We start from the raw sequence: 27,167 nt of genomic DNA, 5'->3' as shown, positions 1-27,167 counted from the left end.
ACATTTTAAAAAAACACCACTATCACTCCAATATTAAAAATAAAAAGTTCTCTAATGTCTAGTGTGTGTTAAAGGAAAGGAGTGTGAAGTACGAAGCAATGTAGCTCCTTGCATCATTGTTTTGTACTTTGCTACTCGAGATAAAATAATTAGAATATAAATATATATTACGTTATTGAATTATTTAATAAAATATATAAATTTATTAAAAAAAATTTAACTATTATTTTCACTAAAAAAGAAATTAAAGTAATTTAAATCAACTTGTGAGTCAATTAAAGCTCAATTCATTAATAGTTTAATAAGATAAATTAACGACCTTAAAAATCATACTTAAATCTAAATTCAAATTCCTATATTAAATAAGTCAATTTTAAATTTTTATAATTAATTTCTAAACTAACTGTATATATTATTTTTTAATTTATAATAATAACATATAATTTTACACACATATATATAGTTTTTATATATAATTATAATTAAAAATATAAATTATATTTATATTATTTGAATCAATTTGTGTATTTAAGTTAATTCATAAAATTTTACTGAATTAAATTTAAATTTTAGAAACAAATTTATTGAAAATAAATGAGATTTTTTTTGGTCAGATGATTAAATACCTCTTAATTTTACATATCATAAATTCACGCACATTTTATATATTCACACATTTATTTAAAAGTTCTATTATTCATTATTTAGCCAAGATTCGAATCTAAGTACAATATATCAAGAAGCTATATATTATCACTATACCAAATTTCCAAAAACTTGATTGTATACCCAACGTGTAATTTGATTATGTATGAATAATTATGAGATAGTCCAAAACATAACCCAAAAAAAAAAGTTCTTCTTATAGGCATTAAGCCAAAAGGATGAAACCGAAAAAGAAAATACTCTAAAAAATTGAATTTCTCTTTGCGTGATAACTAAATTAGTGAAAATGAATTAGTTGAATTTAAAGTGTAAAAAATGTGATCTAATTAAAAATGAATCAAATTAATTAAATATCTTTTCACTAATTTTACGTGTCACAAACACTGTTTTATTTGAACATTTTTTTGACACAAACATCCGAAACAATATCAGAACTGTTACCTTAATTTATAGAAATTAACTTTTTTTTATATCTATTTTTAGTTAAAAAAAACTTAACATAATGAAAGAATACTCAAAAACACCTTTTGCAAATTACCTATTAGTATCTAGTCTTGGTAGAAGAGGACTTTAAAACAACGTATTCTTCATCGAAAATAATTTGTGACTATAAAAAGAATTTCTTCAATTCACTTTTTTTTCAAAAAGTTTTGTTTTAGAAGTCATCTCTTTCTTTTGTTCTCTTTTAATTTTTTTCATTTTATTCGTCAAATTCAAACAAGAGAATTTATAAAATTAGCATTCTACTATACCATACAAGACAATTTGCCACGATTAAAATTGTAGCTAAACTTTGATAAAACTGTGACTAACATATGCTAGCCACGAAAAAAGAACCATGGGCATTAAAGATGTGGCATTCTCGTCTTGGTAGGATTTTGAGGTTATTAGCCATGATTTTGTGAACTGTGGAGATCTTTACATAGCCACGGTTTATATATATATATATATATATATATATATATATATATATATATAGTGATTGTGACTATATGATATTAAGCAAAGCCAAAAAAGTTATTTTGCTATAATTTATCTGTGGCTAATTTGAGAGATTGAGATGAAAATTTTGTGTTGTATTTAGTATAAAATGTATTTAATTGAATTATGTGTTAGTATTATGTTTAATTTAAGATAGATATAGAGATTAAAGAAGGTATATTTAGAAATTAAAAAGTTAAATAAAAATATATTTTTTTAAAAATGTTATTAAAGTTTTTATCTTTATTTTTAAAAATTTTAATTTTATGTATTCTTATTTTTTGAAAATACTAAAGAAATTGAAATTTTGTGTCACAAAATTAAAATTTTAATTCTAATCTCTGACTACTAAATATAATACTCAATTTCAGTTCTCCAATCTCAATTCCAGTTCCAATTTTTGAAAATAAATACTACCTTTGTGATATTAGTAAAGATCTTAATATTTTCTCTAAGCCTATTTTACATTTTTAATTTTTGTATTGTTTATTTACTAATAATAAAAATATTTTTTTCATAAATTTATCTATTTTTAATCTTTATTTAATTTATTTTCACAAACTACATCGAATTATCAGTTCCACTTGGCTATTTTCCTACAATAATTGTGACATAAAATTATCTTTACCTAATAGTCACTCGTTTTGTATACTATTATGCTATTCAGGAAGTTGTCGTTTTACAATCAAGTCAACAAATAATTAACAAATATTTTTAAATTATATTTTATTTTTAAAATTATTATTAATTAATAATTATTTAAATTTTATTTTTTAACAATATAAAATTAATAATTATTAATTACAATTATTTAAAATTCACTGAACTTTTCGGTGGACGTCTCAGGAACGCGACAAACGAAACACATGAAATGAACGAAATAAAAAAGGACATTTTCCGGGTACGGCCCGCCAATTTTCAAGTAAAACGACAACGCTTCATTCAAGCGGTCCACCGCGCAATATAGCTGACACGAATCACACTTGTCACTATCGTGCGCCGCAGTGCGAACCACGCCCAAATAATTCGAGACCGAGATAAACACTTCTCTTTCTCTTTTTCTTGGATTTCTCGGGAAACAAAGAAGAAAGAGGAAGGAAGGAGTTGGACTCGGTGGAAGTGACTCAGTGAGTGAGTGAGTGAGTGAGCGAGCGAGCGAGATGGGGGAGGTGACTCGGATAATGGTGGCGGTGAACCAGTCGAGTTTGAAAGGGTACCCGCACCCTTCGATAAGCAGCAAAGGAGCATTCGAATGGACTATCAAGAAGATCGTTCGCCATAACGTCGCTTCCTTCAACCTTCTCTTTCTTCACGTTCAGGTTCCCGATGAAGATGGTACTCTCTCTCTCTCTCTGTCTTGTGCTTTCTTCTTGTTTTTGGTTGATTGATTGAGTGAAGGAAATGACAATCATGCTGTTGTTGATGCTGATTATTAGCGTTATTACTATTTGATTCATTCATTCATTTGTTTTTGGTTTCCCTGGAATTTTGGATACTTGATCACATTTTTTTATGTTCTTAATTTGAATTTATTTTATCGTCTGAGCTGAAAGAAAGACATAGATATCTGTGATTTCTTCTGTTAAGCTCATAATTTACTTGGATTTTTTCTTCTCCGAGCAGTTGGATTATAAATTGTTGTGGTGATATATTATTATTCTTGTTATTTTTATTTGATTTATCATGTTTATTCTTAAAAGCTACCAATAACAGAAGTTAGAAGAATTCATTTGAGAAAGATTATGACTCATTTTCAACAGAGAGGTCTTCGGGTTTGATATGATAACTCCTATTCTTTATGCATTTTTGCCATGAGCTTTGTCCTTGTTTATGGAATAGGTGAATCTTTACCTAAATTATAAGAGCATTTGTTTAGAATTATACAAAGCAAATTTAAAAAAGGAGCTCTCTTTTTTTTGCTAGGTTTTGATGACATGGATAGTATCTATGCCTCACCTGACGATTTTAAAAGGATGAAGCAGAGAGATAGGATTAGAGGGGCTCATCTGCTGGAATACTTTGTCAATAAGTGTCATGAAATTGGGGTAATAATAGTTCTTCTTCTACCTTAAATCATGTTAACAATTTTACCATGTAATTGATTTTGGTCAAAGGTAATAATTGCTAATGGTTTGCAATGCTTGCAGGTGGGCTGTCAAGCTTGGATAAAGCATGGTGATCCGAAGGAAGTCATCTGCCATGAGGTGAAACGCGTGCATCCCGATTTTCTGGTTGTTGGCAGCCGTGGTCTCGGCCCTTTCCAAAAGTATGGATATTGTCTCATACGATATGCTTGATTCTTGATCCTTTCTTGTTGGCTGTTGAATTGTTTAAGAGTAGCACTTTTGCTTCAAGAAAAGTTTGCTTATTTTATTGATGAATTGTTGTGAACATATTATCCAGGGTTTTTGTTGGCACTGTGAGTGAATTCTGTGTGAAACATGCTGAGTGCCCTGTAATTACTATCAAGCGCAAAGCAGATGAAACTCCCCAGGATCCGGTTGATGATTGATTAGTCTGTTAGGCACTAGACGTTATTGCCATTTGTCACATCTATCATATGTTATATCATATATTGGTCGAGTTGAAAGAACAAAAAGCTGGAATATATCACCAAAGATTTGTCTGTGGATATGGAAAATGTTGTACTACTACTACTTTCCCCTTTTCACTTGTTGCATTAATCTCGAATCTGTATTTTCAACTATGTTAGATTCAATTTGACTGTAAAAGGGAACTTGCTTCATCAATATGATAAATGCTTGCCAGTTCCTACCATGTATTGAAATCTGTACTCAAGATTGCTAATGGGTGAATTGAAGGGTTAAACATTTTGTATAGGTAGAGTCCAAAATGGGAAAAGAATGTTAGCCTAGGAGAAAATTACCATACTTTGTGGAAGGGTGTGATTTAAATTCACCAACTTAAATTTGATACAGGATGAGACAAAATATATATTAACTAATTTAAAGTAGTATTAAGATTTTTAGTACATGATGTACAAAGTTTGTTTTAATGTAGCATTTTCCATTGGACAAAGGAAGCCATGCCAAGTTGCGTCTCATTTTCAACGTGGTTACAAGAATTGAATTGCTAAAATAGCCATTGCAGCATGTGCTATATCCATGAATACCTATCAGAATAAAGTTCTAATATTTAAATACTTGTAACATCTTCAAATCATAGTTAAGGATTGGATTACTTCCTTTTAACAATCCATCCATAACGTGTATTTGACTTCCAGGCGTTGACCAAAAAAGTAAAAAACCCTTGCATCCAAATCTTCTATTCCATAAACATCCACCATGTCCCACAAAATTCAATATCAATTACTTCATATATAATCAAACACAAAAAGTAAAGAGAAGTAATTGACCATTTCATATACGCAATAATCATCCGAAGTTCATCTACTACCACAACTAAAGTACCATTCATCCTTAACCATCAATGACTCTATGCATATGCATACCACTACCATCATATTATAAGCTATATACCGAGTAATTTTTTTAATCTGATATAAAATCCCACACCTTCAGAATGAAAAGACACCACATAAATGCTGAATGAAAAACCTACCCCTGATCATTACTACTACTACTGCTGCTGCTGCCAATTTGTGTTTATTGTTATAGTTATATAAACTATATCTAGGATGAAGAGAATCCAACAATTTTGTCCACATCGTCCAAAAGATCCTTCATCCCACTAACAACCTTGTTCTTCGCTTCTTCATGTGATTCTCCATCTGATGCTTCCAGCATTGAGGTCAGAACCTGAAGCTTCTCTCTTATGTAGTTGAATTTGGATGCTTCATTTCCCTTTGGAAGTGAAACAGCCAAGGTGGTATTGTACTCCTTGGTTGATGCTGAACGTTCGGACTTGGACCAATCACTGGAAGAAGAAAGATACTTGAGTTGAAAAGTTACATCAGAGGATCCAAAAGGGTTGGTGATTTGTGATTGCTTTAAGGCATTTTCAGCATCAGAAGCTCTTAGGAAGCACACTCTAGCGGTGTAATTTGTTCGGAACATGTTAGTTTCAGCCTCATTCAGATCCCCAAACTTGCTGTAAATCGCGACGATGTCAGATTTTGAAGGTAGAGTGCACCCTGGCCAGAATGACACAATAAGCTCCGCCGGTGAAGTGTTTTCAGTTCCCTTCCTCTTTCTTCGCTTCCTAGGCCCAAACTCATTGTTAGGTGACAGGTGATCTGGTTGATCGGTTTCTGACTTCTTTCTCTTCCTTCCAGGTCGACATTCTTTGTACACCTTGTATAGGGATCCGTGGCGATACAATGAGCTTCTGAAGACAGAAATGAAGTCCACAAGTGCTTCAAGAGAGTCGCTGTCCCGAGAAATTTGAGGACTAACAGCTGCATGCCGGAATTCAGACAGGACTTCAAAAGGAGTGACCTGAATTTTCTTAAGATCGATGGTCTTCTCCTCTTCATCTATCTGAGTTTGGTGATTTGGGCCATCAGAAAGCACGAACCCAACAGCAACATCCTTTGTGGGATTCTCCTTAAACGTCTCGCCATTACACTTCAGAATTCGAGGAGAAGGCTGGCCAGCAGCCCTGCCCGATGCTAGATGTTCAAGGGAAGTAGTGAAGGGAGGGGACAAGTACTTGCTTAACTTCCTTTCTCTTAACAAAGAACCCTTCTCATTCTGTTCTTTGGTATTCCCTTCTGTAGTATTCTCCTTTCTGCTACCGCTGCTAATGTTTTCACCATCAAAAGCTTCTTTCAACTCTCCTGATTTCGGCGACCAGCCCTTGTCGCTGTTCTGCTTGCCCCCACTGCCTTTGTTCTCAGCATTCTGTAGATTTGCCACAGTATCTACACGCAATTCTTTTCTCTCCCGAACTGGTTTCGATGACATTGCAACCTCACGGTCTCTTCTTCTTTTCCTACCAGTGAACACAAATGCATTTAAAGTTTCGTCAGTTTCGTCCCCCTCCTTGTTCATGGAAAGTACATCTTTGTCCTCCCCCATAATTTCAGCCATGCTTTTCTGCTTCCTTCTATGGTTTGGTGTATTTCCAGAAGGCCCTTGAGAGTTACCAGATGCACCGACTTTCAGGCTCATCGGAGAGGCAGAATAGTCCTCCCCAAATGGCCCTTGGACAGGCACTTCCACTGCACTCTTACCATTGCCTGCATAAACTGTTTCATCCGTCAATTTATCTTCGAGTCCAAGAACTGGCTGGGGATCCTCAAAACGAGCTAATTTATAACCTCCTCGTGCTAGATAAAACGCCGAAAGCTGAGCCTTTAATGTCTCCAGCTCCAGAATACTAGCAACAGCGATCATTTCAGCAGCTTGTTTCACTTGAGCAAGTAGCTCCAGCGGTTCCATTGGAACGGCCAAAAGTCTCTCTACACCATTTTCCGGCACAAGAGTTCCTGTCTTGATTCCAGCATTCTTTGCCAATGGTAGAGTGAATCCAGGCATAGATTCATTTACAAGAAACGCACGACTCATCTTCATATCAAGAAGCATTCCAACCTGATTCACAGCTTCTTGTACAGCATTGACAAAAGCTTTGGTGGTACTTTGCTTTGCCATATCATCAAAGTTTTCCTCAAACAGCTTCAGTTGAGAAGGATGGCACCAAGCAAATGTTCCATCCCCGAAATAGGCTACAAGGAGCTGCCGATTCTTTTGTTTCAACTTCAAAGCTAAGTCTGAAGCATCTGAAGGATCATAAATCCGGCCGGGCCACCACGGATGACTCTTAATTTTTCCCCAAACAAAATCACCAACAGCAAATACATGTCCTCCATCACTTAGTTCCTCCACTTCATCATCTACATTCTCACTGGTCTCCACAATTGGCACATCTCTAGTCACAATTTTCCCATCATCATCATCTTTTACTTCCTCCTCGCTCTTCTTTCCATCACTTCTCTCTTCACCACCGCCGATCCCCACGGAAGCACCCTCTTTCAGACCATCATCACCGTCTGCCACTCTCTTCCGAGAGCCATCGATCGAATCCAATTTCTCGGCTTCGTGAGAAGCATCCCGGCTTTCACCAGTTCCCCTCATTTGCAACAAAGATGACACACCATTCATCTCAGAATCAGAATCACTCCCCTTCAATTTTACTGAAACCTTGGTCTCTAAGACACTGCTATTGAGAACTTCAACAACTCCATCACCATTTTCCTTACCACCACCATTCTCAACAACAACAGAAGAATGTTCCTTGAGTTCCTCCTCCTTTTCCTGCTCTAAACCCTGATCCCTGGGTTCTTCCTGTGAAGGTAATGAACCCTCAGCAGGTACCTCGGGCCCATTTTTAACCATGCTCATCAAAAAAGATCTAATTTTTCTAGAGAAAACCAACCTATTATGGTAAAAAGCACACAACAAGACAAGTAAAAACATAAAACTAAAAAAAAAAAAAAACAAAAAACCTCAACACAACTTTAGGGTTTTGGAAATGAGAAACAGAAAGAGTAGTCACATAATAACTTATGTTCATATAAAGAAATAAAAAATAACACATACATATAAACGTCTATAAACTATAAACTATACAGTATAGTATATTAAATTTGTATTTGTTTATGTTCAAAAGGAATGAATAAGCATAAACACATTAATTAATTATAATAAATGGAAGAGAGAATATCAAAATAGAAAATGAAGAAGAATATATACCTGCAGAAGAAAAAGGTAGGGATGCAAAGTTTCTGTTTTTTGAAGAAATTGTTGGCGCTACTGAAGGAGCATATGTGATCAGCTAGAAGAAGAGCATGAAGAAGAATGTGATGCTGGTTCCTTGGGGTATATGAATGATAGTACCAACATTTTTTTTAATTTTTTATTTGAAAAGAATATAGTGAGAGCAGTAGTGAAGTAAAAAAGACTAGAGTGAGAAAGAGAAGAAGAGATGTTGAAAATATCGAGAGATGACGAGATGGTCATAAAGCATTAATGCTATTAATTAAACAACTATCATCCTAGCTCACTCAGAAAATCAGTTAATCATTAAAATACAAAATATAAATATATTTAAAATAATTTAAATGACATATAGTTTATATTTGATATTTAATATTTTATATATACATAGTATTTTTATTAATCAAAAGAGTAATATTATTTTAAAAAAATTTAAAAATAATACATGCATACTAAAAATTTATATAAATATATATATTATTTAATTTATTTTTAATATATATTTTATTTGGATGTATATGGTATAATTATAAAATTCTTAAAAATTATTATATTTTATTGAATAATAATAAAAATTAAATGTACCAAAATTTAACATGAAAGTTGATTTTTTATTAAAATAAAATATTAAAGACTAATTTAATAATTAAAATGAGCTGTTGAAATATTTTTTTTTGTTGAATAACTATTGAAATATCTAAAATTCTTTAAAATTGATTTGTCGAATATTACATTAATTATAATATTAATTCGTTTTTTTACTGGTAAGTGCTTACAGTAATATTGATTATTACATTAATTAATAGTTGTTGTATAGCAGCAACAACACAACACGCAGGCGGTGGGAGTGGGCGAATGGATGAGCCTCAAAAGAACACTTTCATTCACAGACTCTACTCGCCACTGTGGCCGTTGGAATCTACGCGCTTTTCAAGAAGCCTTGCCCTTCAGGTTCTTTTCAATTTTCATTGTTAAAAATAAATTTAGAACATAAATAAATTAATTATAACATATTTTTCTAATTAGTATTAATTTTTTTATAATTAAAAATAATTGTAAAATAATTAATTAATAGAATATACCAATTAAATAATAGTATAAACAAAAAATTTAATTCATAATTTCACAAAATAATTTTTAAAAAGATAATTATGCATATAATAAGAGTACGGTACTCACACAAATATATAATGAGCACTAAATCATATAAATAAAAACTAAATATTTTTTAATTTATTCTCATTTTTTTTAAATTCAAAAAATAATAGAATAATTTATTTTTAATAAAAACTTAATTTTTTTATACTTAAAAATTATTGAACTTTTTATTATTTATTTAAATTATATTATTTTAGCTAAATAAATTTTATCTTTATAATTAACTCAAATATTAAAATATTATCTTTATTTTTATATTTTTTTATTTTATTTAACTTTATTTTTTTATATTTTTACATTTAATTTTATAAATATATGTTAATATCAGAATCTTTAAAAAAATATACTATACATTAATAAATTTATTTAAAAAATAATTTATTCAAATAACCATATCACGTTAATATAAACAGAAGTACAGTTACAAAAAATATTGTTTGTGACAAAAAATTAAATTTTAGCCACAACTTCAATCTCGCTCATATATATAGAAATCTTCTCCTCATAAACCGTAGCAACCAATAAGAATTTATGAGTTTAAAAAATCTTTCGTAAACCGTGGAAGACTAGAGGGTTTTATGGTGATATTTCTCCCTTTGTAAACCGTGATGACCTACCACATTTTATGTTCATTCTTTATCCATCATAAACCGTTTCTAACTCCACCGTTTACATGCAAATACGAAACCGTGGTTAGCTCCTACGGATTACATAATAATAAAAAAAAGACATTGACGCAAAAAAATTGCAAATATTGCATTCAGAGAAAGATTTCTCTCCTTTATTTTATTTAAATACATTGCCCTAAATATTATTAATCGTATATTATTTATATATGTATTATGAAATTTAAAACATAAATAAATTTATTTATTTGATAAATTTAAAACATATTGTTTATTTATTGAATATAAAATTAATTTTGTTTATTTAAAATTTTATAAATAAAAATAATAGTTTATTTTTCATAAATTAAGAAAAATTAAATTGTATATGTGAGTTAGTTAGATATACAAAAAATTAATTACTAATTAATCACTCATACAAAATATATTGAAATATTAAATACATATTAATAATATATAAATTAACACATATATAAAAAATTATATAATAACTAGCTTTTTATATGTACATATTAATATTTTTATTTTATTTTAGTTAATTAAATGAGTTAAAATAATATTTTTAATAACGAGAATATGAGAGTCTAATTTACATGTTCATTTATTGTTTCACAACCATTCTGTTTAATTTATAGAAACTGTGTAAATTGTGGTACACCGTACACGTAAATAGTAGTATAACTAAATTCACAATTCAGAGAGGAATATTAATGTTATATTAAGATTTATAGCTTAAAATTTAGTTTTTTTTTTTTAAATCATATTACAAGGTTATCCATAGATTTTGCTCACTCCTTATTTTTCTCTCCCCATCCACAGTCAAGTCTTTCTTGATTGGTCATTCTCTCATTTATACGATTTTCATTGATTACTCTTGTACTAAATAGGAAAAGCATCAATTTACAAGTAACTCAATGGTTTTGTTCATTTTTGGTCAACTAATAAATTAATGGCTTCAGAATCAGAAAAGATGGTAATTTCCCTCCAACAGGAAGGTATTTGCAGAGATTTATTATTAGACTTATAGCCTTTTTTGAATTAGGGAGAGAAATTTTAGATTGAACTAAGTTCAATATCAATTTATTAATTTCTTATGTGATATAATGATAACAAAATTTTATTTATATTCTTAAAAAGTTAAGTAATTTTAATGAGTTTAATTAATATTTTTTCTAATATCAGATTGCAATATTTATTTGTAGAAAAGTAATTTCGAATAGAATGTAAAATGTGAATAGATTGAATATGATAGAATTTAATCTCCATGTTAATTTACTTGCAGATTTAGACCACAAAATTTGAATTTTATTCTTATTTTAAACATTTAACTGTCCTTCTTCTATTTGAACAGTAAAAATAAATGTATTTTTATTTAAATATAATATTTAATTTTTGAATTTCGTTAGAATACATGTTAAAGTTATTAATTAACAAATTTATTATGAAAAATTACACAAAATTTAATTTTAATATAATTATTATTGATGAGTTTAGAAAATTATAATTTAATTTGATGATGATTAAATATTATTAATATGATTAATTATATGATTTTAATTCATATATGTTAATTAAATTAATTTTGCTATGCAGGTTTTGTTTGGGCCGAAAAGAAAAGAAAAATTGTTGCAAGCTCATATATGCATTTTGCCTTTAGCCTTGATGTTAAATTGATATAATTATGTTGGCTAAATTGTTTAGTTGGGCCAGAATTCAATTATTACTATGAGCCCAAATTATTTTGCTTGCTTGGTCCGAAACCAATTGAGAGAGAAAGCAAATGTTTTTGCTTCATGCTTATGAATTTCATTTCCATCATGTGGTGGATTTCAAAATTTTCTTTACTTGAGTTAATTACCTTGGAAACATGAAAGAGAACATGTCAAAGTAATTTGATGGCAATTAAGTGTAGCTTACACGCTACTACACAAAGCATGGAGAGTTGCACCTAATTAATTTATTTGTGATAACACTCATAACTTTGCTTTTTTCACTTTCTTCTCTCTCTACTCTCTCTTCTTCTCCTTCAGTCATTTCAATAGAGAAGGCATGGAAGCTAAAGCTAGCTGCCGAAAGGAAGAAGAAACAAGCAACAAGACCATTGTAATGATGGCAAGAAAAAGAAAACAAAAAGTATATTGTGGCTAAGATCTTCAACCAAGAAAGGTAAGATTTGGTGAAGAGATCTCAACCTCTCTATACCAAAAATGGAAGAGAAGATCTCGGTCAGAGGAAGAAGATCCTTGGAGGGATAGCTTGTCTTTGATTCTGCTCAACCACCACAGGAGGTAGCTACAGTGGCTACGTGATGGAAGAGGCAGAGGATGGAGCAGATGAAGCTGTCATCATCATGAAGCATCAAGGGTTAGGAGTCCATCTTGGAGTGCAAGGCAAGATGGAAGGCTCAGATTGATGATTATTAGTGACCAAGGAAGAACCAGAGGTAATTGCATGTTGGTTATTGCATTCGGTTACTTTTCCTCTCTCTCTGGCCAAACCGATTTGCATACAGAAGAAGAAGATTAGCTTGGTTCTTTTGATTTCAACCGTGGAGGCTTCTCCCTCTATAAATAGGGAGAACAGCCAGGGCTTGAGGCAAGGAGTGAGAGTGCAAGGCACATAGTTCTCAGAGCTACCTAAGCTAACATATGTTCTTCTCCTTCAATGTATTCTGTCTTGTATTTTTCAGTTTAATTTTGTCTGTCTTAAGTCTCATGGAAAAAGGCAAATAGTAAGATTTGTAAGAAAAAATCATAGAGCGGAAAAAGACAGAGAGTGCAAAATTAAAAGAAAAAGCCATAGATGTCCTTAGAGGTCCTTTGTACATCAGTGTTGTGTTTCATGATTCTGTGAGAATCCCCTTGCAAGTTGGGTTAGCACTTTGCAGTTGAAAGCTTGGTGGGTTACCAAGTCAAGTTCAGTTTTGGGAATAGATTATGGACTTGTCCCAGATAGGAAGGGTAGTTCCTAGGGAGAATTGGTGTTTGTAATCAAAGATGATTATAGTGAAATTCCATCATTGTTGTGATGGAGACTGGATGTAAGCTGCACTGCACTTAACAGCTGAACCAGGATATATCTGGGTGTAATTTTCTCTCTCTTTTACTCCATTTCTGTTTCTGCTACACAGGAGATAAAACTGAAAAATATCTCGTTCCAGGTCACGAGATAAAAAGAAAAAGTCTCGTGGCTGGGTTTGAGACAAAAATAAAAAAGTCTCCAAAAGTTGTTTCAAAGACCAGCAAGTGTTATTAAGTGAAAAGGGGGCTAAGATTCAACCCCCTTCTCTTAGCCACTGAAAACCATCAATTGGTATCAGAGCTTGGTTTCAAAGAGATCAAGCTTTGCAGCTTGGAGAAAAGATCCAGATGGCAGAAAACAGTGGCTCAAATCTGGTTTCCTACAACCTGACAGAGGGACAGTCAAGCAACAAACCTCCTCTTTTCAATGGGAAAAACTACACCTATTGAAAGGAGAGAATGAAGATTTTTGTGCAAGTAGTAGACTACAGACTTTGGAAGATCATCCTGGAGGGTCTCCAATTCCCAACCACCACAAGTGCTGAAGGAGTAGTTTCTCTTAAACCCAAAGCAAGCTGGACCGAGGAAGACAGAAAGAAGGTAGAGCTCAATGCCAAGACTATCAATCTGCTCAACTGTGCTATCAGCTTCGAGGAATACCGACGGGTATCACGATGCACAACGGCAAAGAAAATCTGGGACAAACTTCAAATCACCCATGAAGGAACCACCATAGTGAAGAAGACCCAGATAGATATGTTGAACAGAGAGTATGAAATGTTTGCAATGAAGGAAGGAGAATCTATTGATAAGCTGTTCGAAAGATTCAACATCATCATTGTTGGCTTGGATGCTATGGAAATTACGTATCCTGATTCTGTGCTTGTGAGAAGAGTTTTGAGATGTCTCACTAAAGAGTGGAAAACTAAAGTATTAATCATTTTTGAGAGCAGTAGTTTAGATTCCATGACATATGATGACTTGAGAGGAAACCTACTTGCTTTTGAAAACACTTATTTGAAAAAAGATTAAAAAAAAAGAATTACTTTTACATCTGTGAATAACCCACTGGATGATGAATCTAGTGATAATTCCTCTGAAAATGAGTTTGTGTTATTTGCTAAAAAATTCAGGAAAATGGTGAAGTTCAAGGAGAGTAGCAAGGGAAGCATCTCAAGAAAGCAAAAGAAAGACTTCAGTAAGATGACATGTTACAACTGCAAAGAGATTGGACATTTCAAGTCTGATTGTCCCAAGTTGAAGAAGGAAGAGAAGCCAAAGAAGGGAAAGAAAAAAGGACTGATGGCTTCCTGGGAGGACTTGGAAAATGAATCAGAGGATGATGAAGAATCCGAGACCAAGTCACAACCATGTCTCATGGCAGATCATATTGATCAGTTTTGCCTAGCATCCAAGCGGAAAGACAATATGTGGTATATGGACAGCGGATGTTCTAGGCATATGACCGAAAAGGCAACCTTCTTCATAAAGCTTGATGAATATGATGGAGGGTTTGTCACTTTTGGTGATGATGGTAAAGGAAAAATAGTGGCCATTGGAAAAGTTGGTAGAAATTTTTCTTCGTGTATAAATGATGTTCTTTTAGTTGATGGTTTGAAACATAATTTACTTAGTGTTAGCCAATTGTGTGATGTTGGCTTTGAAGTTGTTTTTAGAAAGTTTGTGTGTTTGGTTGTATGTGAAAAATTTGGGGATATTTTGTTTGAGGCTAAAAGGTTTAATAACGTGTATGGATTACTTCTTGAGGACTTGAAGCATCAAAAAGTAACGTGTTTTACTTCTCTTGAATCAGAAAAATGGCTATGGCATAAGAAATTGGGACATGCTAGCATGTACCAAATTTCTAAGCTAGTTAAGAAAAACTTGGTAAGAGGAATTCCAAATATTAAATTTGATAAGGATATTACTTGTGATGCTTGTCAATTAGGCAAACAAGTAAAATCCTCTTTTAAAGCAAAAGATGGAATTTCAACCAAGAGGCCATTAGAGATGTTACACATTGATCTCTTTGGACCAACAAGAACTTAAAGTTTCGGAGGGAAACACTATGGCTTAGTGGCGGTAGATGATTACTCTAGATTCGGTTGGGTACTTTTTCTTACTCATAAAAATGATGCTTTTCATGCCTTTTCAACCCTTTGCAAAAGAATTCAAAATGAAAAAGATTTAAAAGTTGCCCATTTGAGAAGTGATCACGGAAAGGAATTTGAAAACCAAGACTTTGAAAAATTCTGTGATGATTTTGGAATTGTTCATAATTTTTCATGCTCTAGGACACCTCAACAAAATGAGGTTGTTGAAAGAAGGAATAGAAGCCTTCAAGAGATGACTAGGGCTATGTTGTGTGAAAATGAGGTTCCAAAATTTCTATCGGCTGAAGTTGTGAATACAGCTTGTTATATTTTGAATAGGACCATAATTAGAAAAGGGTTGAATGCAAATGTTTTCATGTTTTTTGATGCAAATGTTTTGTGCTTAATAACAAAGAAAATCTTGGTAAATTTAATCCAAAATCGTATGAGGGAACGTTTGTTGGATACTCCATCACTAGCAAAGCTTATAGAATTTACCTCAAAGAGCGTAGAACCATAGAGGAATCCATACATGTATCATTTTGTGATTCTAATTCAATTTCCAGTGCTGTGATAGATAATGATTCAGATTATGAAGATGTTGTCAATAAAGAAACCAATGAAGAAAATTCCAAGTCTGTTCAAAATGAAGAATCTGTCCGTCCAGTTTTGTCTCGTCAGAATGGAGGAGACATTTCTATTTTGTCTCCTGAGCCAGCAAGAGAATCTGGAACAGAGCAACCTACAGACGCTCATCAAAGCTCAACACCACTTCGAAAGCCAAGAGAATGAAAGTTTATGAGGGGTTATCCTTATGACTTTATCATTGGTGATCCCTCTCAAGGTGTAACAACAAGATCCTCAACAAAAAGGCGATCCGAACCTAGCAATCTTGCCCTCTTGTCACAAATGGAGCCTAACAATGTAAAACAAGCTCTTGAAGATCCATCATGGGTCAAAGCTATGCAAGAGGAGTTGGCTCAATTTGACAAAAATAAGGTTTGGACACTAGTACCTCATCCAGATGGTAAGAAAGTAACGGGTACTAAGTGGGTCTTTAAAAATAAACTTGGTGACGATGGAAAAGTTATTCGTAACAAGGCTAGATTAGTGGCCCAAGGTTACAATCAAGAAAATGGTATAGATTTTGATGATTCTTTTACTCCGGTAGCTAGAATGGAAGCAATTAGGTTGCTTCTTGCCTATGCTACCCATAAGGGTTTTAAAATGTTTCAAATGGATGTCAAATGTGCTTTCCTTAATGGCTTTATTGATAGAGAAGTGTTTGTGGCACAAACCCCCAATTTTGAAGATAAAGATTTTTCAAACCATGTTTTCAAACTCTCTAAGGCTCTTTATGGCCTTAGACAAGCTCCAAGAGCTTGGTATGAAAGGCTTAGTGCCTTCTTGTTGGAAAATCAATTTCAAAGGGGTATCACGGATACTACTTTATTTATTAAAGCATCTAATGATGATATTCTCTTAATTCAAGTTTATGTGGATGACATTGTGTTTGGATCGGCCAATGAGTCCTTGTGTGAAGAGTTTAGAAAACTCATGACTAGTGAGTTTGAAATGAGTTTAATGGGAGAGCTAACTTTCTTTTTGATGAGCGGATAATTTATACGCTTTTTGGCATTATTTTTAGGTAGTTTTTAGTATGATCTAGTTACTTTTAGGGATGTTTTCATTAGTTTTTATGTTAAATTCATATTTCTGGATTTTACTATGAGTTTGTGTATTTTTCTGTGATTTCAGGTATTTTCTGGATGAAATTGAGGGACCTGAGCAAAACTCTGATAGGAGGCTGACAAAGGACTGCTGATGCTGTTGGAATCTGACCTCCCTGCACTCGAAATAAAATTTCTGGAGCTACAGAACTCCAAATGGCACGCTCTCAACGGCGTTGAAAAGTAGACATCCAGAGCTTTTCAGCAATATATAATAGTTCATACTTTATTCGTAATTAGACAACGTAAACTGGCGCTCAACGCCAGTTTACATTCTGCATTCTGGAGTCAAACGCCAGAAACACGTCACGAACCAGAGTTGAACGCCCAAAACACGTTACAACTTGGCATTCAACTCCAAGAAAAGTCTCAACTCGTGGATAGATCAAGCTCAGTCCAAACACACACCAAGTGGGCCCGGAAGTGGATTTATGCATAAATTACTTACTTTTGTAAACCCTAGTAGCTAATTTAGTATAAATAGAAATTTTTACTAGTGTATTAGACGTCTTGGATTTTATTTTCTTATCTTTTGACCACGTTTGGGGGCTGGCCTCTCGGCCATGCCTGAACCTTCATCACTTATGTATTTTCAACGGTGGAGTTTCTATACACCATAGATTAAGGGTGTGGAGCTCTACTGTACCTCGAGTTTCAATGCAATTACTACTATTTTCTATTCAATTCGACTTATTCTTATTCTAAAATATTCGTTGCACTTCAACATGATGAATGTGATCATCCGTGACACTCATCATCATTCTCACCTATGAACGCGTGACTGACAACCACTTCCGTTCTACCTTAGACCGGGCGCATATCTCTTGAATTCCTTAATCAAAATCTTCGTGGTATAAGCTAGAATTGATGGCGACATTCATGGAAATCCGAAAAGTCTAACCTTGTCTGTGGTATTCCGAGTAGGATTCCAGAATTGAATGACTGTGATGAGCTTCAAACTCGCGATTGTTGGGCGTGATGACAAACGCAAAAGAATCAAGGGATTCTATTCCAACATGATCGAGAACCGACAGATGATTAGCCGTGCTGTGATAGAGCATTTGGACCATTTTCACTGAGAGGATGGGATGTAGCCATTGACAACAGTGATGTCCTACATACAGCTTGCCATAGAAAGGAGTGACAAAGATTGGATAAAAGCAGTAGGAAAGCAGAGATTCAGAAAGAACACAGCACCTCCATACACCTATCTGAAATTCCCACCAGAGTAACTCTATCTTTATTTTCTATTTAATTTATTATTATTATTCGAAAAACCAATAATCTTTTAAATTAGTTAAATTTGCCTGACTGAGATTTACAACGTGACCATAGCTTGCTTCATACCAACAATCTCTGTGGGATCGACCCTTACTCACGTAAGGTATTACTTGGACGACCCAGTACACTTGCTGGTTAGTTGTGCGGAGTTGTGACAAAGTGTGATTTATGTTTGAGAGCACCAAGTCTTTGGAGCCATTGTTGATGATCACAATTTCGTCCACCACTTTCTTAGTCTCCAAATTAAACAAACTCCTAGGGACACCTTTATTCACCAAGAAAAGTATGCACTAGAACTAATCAAGAAATTTGGCCTAGAAAATTCTAAACCAATGGGAACACTAATGCATCCTAACACTAATCTTAAAAAGGATGATAATGGGAAAGATGTGGATGAAACAAGGTATAGAGGAATGATAGGTTTACTCATGTACCTTACCTCTTCTAGACCGGATATTGTTCAAAGTGTGGGTGTATGTTTAAGATTTTAATCTCACCCAAAAGAATCCCATCTTTCAGTTGTTAAGCGCATTATTAGATACATTAAGGGAACTAGTGATTATGGCTTATGGTATCCAAAATTTGATGATTTTTGTGCAGTAGGGTTTTGTGATGCAGATTATGCGGGAGATAGGGTGGATAGAAGGAGCACATCCGGCATGTGTTGCTTCCTTGAAAGCTCACTCAACATGTGGTCAAGCAAAAAGCCACCCACAGTGGCTCTATCCACAGCTGAAGCTGAATATATTTCTGCATCTGCATGTTGTTCACAACTAATTTGGTTAAAAACGTAGTTGGAAGATTACAAATTAAAGATCAATAGTATACCCTTATTTTGTGATAATATGAGTGCCATAAACATCTCTAAAAATCATGTTCTGCACTCAAGAACCAAGCACATAGAAATTAAATATCATTTTATTAGAGAACATGTGCAAAAGGGTACTATTGATATTCAATTTGTCAAATCTGAAGACCAACTTGCTGACATTTTTACAAAATCCCTCCGTGAAGACAGATTCTGCACTTTGAGAAAAAGTTTGGGAATGATAAATTTAAACTCTATTGATAACTTGTGAAATTTTTTATTCTGTTCAGTTTTGTCTCATTAGAAAGCAGGAGATAAAAATCAAGATGTGTTGAAAGGGCTATGATCAAGGGGGAGACAGCGCTTGCATTAATAACTTAGGACTCAAAAATCTCTTTGCTCTTGGCCTGGCCTGTTTCAGTTTGAAATTGCCTTAATCATGATCTTGGAAGTTGTCTTATCAAAGGAGGAAGTTGTGTGTCAAATCAAATCTTCATCATTCCATTATCCCTTGATTCAAGGAACAAATCTTTTAGTTATTTTTTTTTAAAATTCTCCCTTGGTTAATAACCGCACCCTTTGATGGTCATTAACTCCCCCCAGTATCTCTCTCTAATCAACATTTAATACACCTCTAACCTCCCTCCACTCACCACAACCTTCGGCCTTCTCTTCATCTTCCTTCTCCATTTACCTTTTTCATTATCATGAAAAAGAAAGTTGCTGTAAGAAGGAGTAGCCAAGCCAAAAATTCCCCATTCTCAACCCCTCAAACCTACACACATGTCCACATACACTCCACATCCTCTTCATCTTATTCACCTCCATCCAAACAAATCGAGACCATGTGCAGGAAAGTGATAGCCCAGAAAACCTCAGGAAGAAAAAAATCTGAAAAGAACAAGGAACCAGTCATGGAAGAAGAAGAAGAAGAGTCTCACACATCACCTCCTCCCTCACCACCGAAAAGGACTACCCCACATGCATCAGGAAAAAATTTACAGAAGACCAAAAGTTTCGTGTTACACAACACGATGGAACCGGCCAATCTGGAATCATTGGATTTCAAAACTAAGTTCAACAAATCCTATTCACACTATGACCCTGCCAAATTCAATTCATGTGCCTCCTATGAATTTCACAAGGAAGTGTTGGAGAAATGCCACCTCTGTGCCACCTACCTAGTGAATTTGGACTCATTCACAGCAAAAGGAATCAACGTCTCTCCTCTGTTTGAAAATCTGAAATGGACTTCTCTGCTCCATATTCAGAACCATGTTTACCCTGGACTGGTACGAGAATTTTATGCTAATACGAGACTGATCGATGGTACCATCCACTCATATGTAAAGAGGGTATACAGATGAGGGACCAAGAGCATACATGACTGAGAAATGGAAATCCCAGGTTGGAGTCACACACAAGATTGCCCTGCAACACATTTGTGCTAACTTATCTGGCTTGGATGGCTCTATTCCCACTCACAAGGCACTCGGACCAACAAACTCTCTTTTACACCGAATCATCACCCATATTCTTACTCCTCAAAGTGGTTCACATAACAGAGTAACTATTTCTGACTCTCTTGTACTCTTTGCTCTTGTTACTTCCTCTCATATCTCTTTCAGTTACCTTATGATAAGACACATGTGGGAATCTGTTAAGAGTACCAAAAAGGTAAATATGCCTTATAGCATGTTTCTCACCAGTATCTTTGAATATTTTAAAGTTGATTTAATAAATGAAGCTGTAGAGAATAAGGTCTCAATGATTAAAGGAGGAGGAGCTATGAAGGGAACCAAAAGGAAGAAGTCAGTCCCCTCGGACAGTGAGTTTGAAAGTCGACCTGAGTCTTTCAAGACAACAGAATCGATCAAAGAAATTCTCACTGAGTTCTCCAACATGTCAAAGCTAATGATGAAATCATACAAGGAAGCCCGCAAACTAGCCTATGAAAATGAAAGGGCTTGGGTAAAGTGCAAAGACCGGGTGGGTCTAATGCTGCAGAGTTTTGAGGAGGAGATGGATGCTGCCAGTGATGATGAGGCAGTTGGCTCTGAGTACAACTTATCTAATGATTTATCACTGTTTGTTTTATATTGATATTGGCTTGTTTTGGCTCAATTTGATATTGTAGTAGTCTGCTTGGATACTTTAGACCTATGACACTGTGATAAACTCTTGATATTTTTGTTATATTTTGGATATTTTGCTTCCAATATCATTTTTTTGCAGGTGCCCTTTTGATGACAAAAGGGGGAGAAATGCTGAAAATTGAAATCAAGAAAATAGGGGATGAAAACAAGGGATGAAATTCTTTGTGGATTTATGATCAGCCTTGTTTCAATTACTTGTTGTGGTGATCTGCTTGATGATTGTGATGCATTTGTTTATCTTTGTAAATATGCCTACTGTGTTCTGGATTAGAAATATGCATTTGATTTATCTTGTGGAGGCATTTGATTTACCTTGATAAATATGTTTGCTGTGTTTTGGACTAAGAATATTTTATTTTTGGCAGTTCCTTTAAACTGTGATATGTAAATAAATTCTGATAGTTGCCATGTTTTGAGACAATCATGCTTGATTAAAAATATTTTTCATGCTTTGATTATTTTGCTTTGATATGTTGATTGGAAAATATTTTCAAATAGACTGAATAGCAACCTCTTGAAGCATCAAAAATATTTTTGGTTGATATGTATTCGATTACTTTGAATGTTTGAGTAGAAAATCAATTTATGATAACAAAATGAGTTTTGTTTAACACTACAAATCTGGTCATAAATTAAGCCATTCAACATCCTACATATAATATGTTGAATAACATTATTGCTTTAGGCTTGATAAAAATGTTACAGGCATAAAGCTTCCTTGGTAAAATAAGCATACATTGAGGGGGAGCCATGTAACAATTGGAAAGGAAGGAATCCAAGTATTCAAAAGGGAGTACTCTATACTCAAATCTTTAATTTCTTTCTATTTTAATTTTTTAATAATATTTGTCATCAAGGGGGAGATTGATGAGTTTGGAAAACTCTAATTTAATTGATGATGATCAAATATTATTAATATGATTAATTATATGATTTTAATTCATATATGTTGATTAAATTAATTTTGCTATGCAGGTTTTGTTTGGGCCGAAAAGAAAAGAAAAATTGTTGCAAGCCCATATATGCATTTTGCCTTTAGCCTTGATGTTAAATTGATATAATTATGTTGGCTGAATTATTTAGTTGGGCCAGAATTTAATCATTACTATGAGCCCAAATTATTTTGCTTGCTTGGTCCAAAACCAATTGAGAGAGAGAAAGCAAATGTTTTTGCTTCATGCTTTCAATGGATTCTATTTTCATCATGTGGTGGATTTCAAAATTTTCTTTGTTTGAGTTAATTACCTTGGAAACATGAAAGAGAACATGTCAAAGTGATTTGATGGCAATTAAGTGTAGCTTGCACGCTACTACACAAAGCATGGAGAGTTGCACCTAATTAATTTATTTGTGATAACACTCACAGCTTTGCTTTTTTCACTTTCTTCTCTCTCTACTCTCTCTTTTTCTCCTTCGGTCATTTCAACAGAGAAGGCATGGAAGCTAAAGCTAGCTGCCGAAAAGAAGAAGAAACAAGCAACAAGACCATTGTAATGATGGCAAGAAAAAGAAAACAAAAAATATGTTGTGGCTAAGATCTTCAACAAAGAAAGGTAAGATTTGGTGAAGAGATCTCAGCCTCTCCATACCAAAAATGAAAGAGAAGATATCGATCAGAGGAAGAAGATCCTTGGAGGGATGGCTTGTCTCTGATTCTACTCAACCACCACAGGAGGTAGCTACAGTGGCTACGTGATGGAAGATGCAGAGGATAGAGCAGATGAAGCTGTCATCATCATGAAGCATCAAGGGCTAGGAGTCCATCTTGGAGTGTAAGACAAGATGGAAGGCTCGGATTGATGATTATTGGTGACCAAGGAAGAACCAGAGATAATTGCATATTGGTTATTGTATTCAGTTACTTTTCCTCTCTCTCTCTCTCTGGCCGAGCTGGTTTGCATGAAGAAGAAGAAGATTAGCTTGGTTCTTTTGGTTTAACCGTGGAGGCTTCTCCCTCTATAAATAGGGAGAACAGCCAGGACTTGAGGTAATGAGTGAGAGTGCAAGGCACAGAGTTCTCAGAACTACCTAAGCTAACATATGTTCTTCTCCTTCAATGTATTCTGTTTTGTATTTTTCTATTTAATTTTGTCTATCTTGAGTCTCATGGAAAAAAGACAAACAGTGAGGTTTGTAAGAAAAAGCCATAGAGCGGAAAAAGGCAGAGAGTGCAAAATTAAAAGAAAAAGTCATAGATGTCCTTAGAGGTCCTTTGTACATCTGTGTTGTGTTTCATGGTTCTGTGAAAATCCCCTTGCAAGTTGGGTTAGCACTTTGCAGTTGAAAGTTTGGTGGGTTACCAAGTCAAGTTCAGTTTTGGGAATAGATTCTGAACTTATCCCAGATAGGAAGGGTAGTTCCTAGGGAGAATTGGTGTTTGTAATCAAAGATGATTATAGTGAAATTCCATCATTGTTGTGATGGAGACTGGATGTAGGCTGCACTGCACTTAGCAGCTGAACCAGGATATATATGGGTGTAATTTTCTCTCTCTTCTACTCCATTTCTGTTTCTGCTGCACAGGAGATAAAACTGAAAAATATCTCGTGCCGGGTCACGAGATAAAAAGAAAAAGTCTCGTGACTGGGTACGAGACAAAAATAAAAAAGTTTCCAGAAGTTGTTTCAAAGACCAGCAAGTGTTATTAAGTAAAAAATGGACTAAGATTCAACCCCCACTTCTCTTAGCTACTGAAAACCATCAATTATGTATTTATTAAAATAAAATATTTAAAATTTATTATTAATAATAATCTTAATTTATGTATTATCAACAACTTAAATATTACCTTAGTAACATTAAGAAATTGTAAAAAACCTCTATCTTAGATTTTATATCTCTTTCAAACTGCAGATAAAGGTGGAGAAAGATTACTACCGGGGAATCCTTCTTCGATGGCATGGGCGCATGGTCCTAAAGATGAAAAAAGAAAAGATCACTCGGCGCAAATTTTGGATAGCACCAAACTAGGAATTCTATCAATCATATTACATTATTACATGTATATAACAAAATTATTTTTTGTAAAAATATTAAGATATAAAATATAAATTAAAAATATATTAAATAATATATATTTATACATAAATATATAATAATTAATTTGATAACTAATTTTTTAGGTACATTAAGCATGATATCAACTTCAACAGAAAATAGAATAACACATCAGATGGACACATAAAAAAGAAAAAGTTTAAAAAGATGATAGTGCTAATGAAAAAAATGAATATTTTAATAAAAATTTTATAATTATATTCATGTAATGATGCTTTATTTTAATCATTAGATAGTGAATTATAAATTTGATTTTGGTATGTTATTGTTCTGGTATAATGAGTCTTGTAGATACTGTATAACTCATTTTATCAGGAGTGAGCTTGTCGTTGCCTGAATGGATGAAATATACGTCAAGTTTAAAAGAACAGACGATAATGATACATGCAAAGACATTCAAGTAAGAGAAAGTATGAAGTGAGTAATAATTTTGGGTATATAATTACATAGAGTGTAAAGCCTAGAATATGCTTCTTTATTCAGTTATTCTTTTGACTTGATCATTTGCTATCCTCCTATGGTAATTACATGGAAAGGGGGTCACTACCTTATTTCGATCATTGAATTATATATGTATTCATTATTTTGAATTGTTGTTACTTGTTGAATCTTTTAGTTAGTTGATTTATAGGAAATGTATATAGAATATAATGGAGGGATCACAACCCTTAAGCTTAATCTGATTAACTTTTTTAATAAGATAAGTTGAGATTAAATACTCTTTATATATTGTCCTATAAATTGGCATGCAATCATGGGTATTACACTATAAATCAACATTGTAATAATGGGAATTAGCCTCCAAACTCAATCTGATATTGATTAAGAAAATATAAAAATGTATCGGACATAAAAACATAGTTACGAAAAAAATAAGAATAAATAAAAAAATTGAATTGGATTTGTCATCCTTTGATAGAGTGAGAATGTATGCAATAAATGTCTACATTTACTTTTTTCAGTTACGTAGGTTAATATTGATGATTTTCGAGACAATGGATTACATGTAGTGGGTTATCTTGATCAACGGTGATGGTAAGGTTGGTATTGAAAAGTCTTTTAATTATGAGCGTTGCTTTAGTTGTTGGTTTGTAAGTTTACTTAAGAGCAACATAGTGGAAGCCTTTTATGCATTTTGATTGCTCTTTCTTCAAGAGTTTATATCAAAGTTTCAAAAGAAAAAAAAAATTGATAGCAGATATTAATTCTTTCGCATTTTTTTACGATATTTTCTTCTTCCTAGTTGTTGTGAACATGGGAAAAATGGAGACAAGGAATGGTAAAGGCAAGGCAAAAGAATTAGAGGAGGAAGTAGAGTTTGTCATAGACCCACTGGATCTATATTCATGGGTTGACGACAGTGTTCTATTTGGGGTATGGTATCTCTCTTTTAAGGATGAAAAGAGTATAGGACAATTAGGCTCTTTTGATTGGGTAAGAGAGGGTGAGAACCTGAAAATTTTTTCTAAGTGTCATCTTTATTCGAAGACTTGATGATTTTTGCATTGAGAATCTCTATAATGATATCCTATCTTTTAGTATTGAGGATGTATATCAAAGCAGGGTGTCAACTTGAATAGCTTTTTGTCATCTTGATTTTGTTACTATTTTTCATGTCTGTCTTCATCCCGGTTTTAGGGTTGTCTTTTCAAATTTTCGAGCTTGTTGTACTTATTCTTTGATTTTTATCTGTCTTATCGTTTTTTTTCTAAACTCAGCCATGATTTTTAGCTTGGCCATCGCTATAGCTTCTTGGAACTTTTCAGATCTGAGGCCACTCTTCAACACATGTAAATGTACGTCTGGTTTGAAGTTTAGGATTTTCATGGCTATTTTGGCTAATCTGGTTATATAGTCTTTTAGACTTTCGTGCTAGCCTTCTTTGATTATGCTGAGATAATTAGAGTCGTTCACATATATCTTTGATGTCGCAAAATTGTTGACAAACATGTCATAAATGAATGACAAAATATTGGGTCAAAAGCGTTGTTTAATAACATCATGGACTAAAATTTGGTAACATGTATATTAGGGTCACCAAGTCCATCATAGGGTTTCAGAGTGGTTGGTAATGTAAAATTTTTAGACATTTGAAAGCTCGTGATTTCTTTTGGTTGCTCTCTTCATCGTTTTTGGTTGGAATGACCTTCACCACGATGTTGGCCTTCGAAGTATGGTCATCACGGTTGTTCCGTTGTCAGCATTCTTCTGATCTCCTTCGTCACTCTACCTATTTTATTTTTGGTTCAGCAAGTTAGTCACTCTTTGGACTTCGACTTGTAACGTTGCATTGATAGCTAACAGTTTGGTCTGAGTAGGATTAAGAGAAGGTAGATTTTACTCTTCTGCCATTAGTTAGAGCATGCAAGAAAGGGTAAAAGTCGAGTAGAAGAAGTAATGGTATGGTTAAATAAAATTTGGACGCCAAAGTATTTTGGTATAATGAGTCTTGTGGTTACTGTATAGATTGTCTTACCATGAGTGAGTTTGTTGTTGCTTAGATGGATGAAATATACATTGGTTTTAGAAGAACAGGCAGTGGTGGTACCTACAAAGACACTTCAATGCTCAAATAAAATAAAGTATAAAGTGAGTAATAATAAATATTGAGAACGAATTACATACCTTTTCTTAGTTTGACTATATGATTATATAGAGTGTGGGGCTAATTTTTTTTTATATGACACCTAGATTGATGTAAAGCTGAGTTATGAAAGTTAGGAGTGTTTTACACTATTATGACGGCGGTTAGTTGACAGGAAGAAATTGGACGGTCTGATTTCTTAGAGGTGAGAATGGACACAAATCGGACCATCCAATTTGTGCTGGGCAGGCATTTTGTTTGCAAAGAAATCAGACCCACCGATTTCTAGGCTGCAGGACAAAATTTTTG

General features: G+C 33.6%; 2 protein-coding genes across 2 annotated transcripts; one reads left to right on the top strand and one right to left on the bottom strand.

The window, feature by feature from the left end:
* The first annotated feature begins 2,698 nt into the window (after positions 1 to 2,698).
* Positions 2,699 to 4,455, top strand: LOC130980105 (universal stress protein A-like protein). Its single transcript, XM_057903747.1, has 4 exons — positions 2,699 to 2,982; positions 3,571 to 3,692; positions 3,795 to 3,913; positions 4,051 to 4,455. Exons 1-4 carry the CDS (start codon positions 2,808 to 2,810, stop codon positions 4,157 to 4,159), a joined length of 525 nt encoding a protein of 174 aa, XP_057759730.1. The 5' UTR covers positions 2,699 to 2,807; the 3' UTR covers positions 4,160 to 4,455.
* A 550-nt stretch (positions 4,456 to 5,005) lies between these two features.
* Positions 5,006 to 8,459, bottom strand: LOC130980104 (PWWP domain-containing protein 6-like). Its single transcript, XM_057903746.1, has 2 exons — positions 8,322 to 8,459; positions 5,006 to 8,004 (listed from the first exon to the last, which is right to left on the bottom strand). Exon 2 carries the CDS (start codon positions 7,968 to 7,970, stop codon positions 5,301 to 5,303), a length of 2,670 nt encoding a protein of 889 aa, XP_057759729.1. The 5' UTR covers positions 7,971 to 8,004; positions 8,322 to 8,459; the 3' UTR covers positions 5,006 to 5,300.
* Positions 8,460 to 27,167: the final 18,708 nt, after the last annotated feature.

This window comes from Arachis stenosperma, chromosome 5 (genome assembly GCF_014773155.1).
Source record: "Arachis stenosperma cultivar V10309 chromosome 5, arast.V10309.gnm1.PFL2, whole genome shotgun sequence".
Taxonomy (NCBI): Eukaryota; Viridiplantae; Streptophyta; class Magnoliopsida; order Fabales; family Fabaceae; genus Arachis; species Arachis stenosperma.
This window is presented reverse-complemented; position numbering and strand designations above follow the sequence as displayed.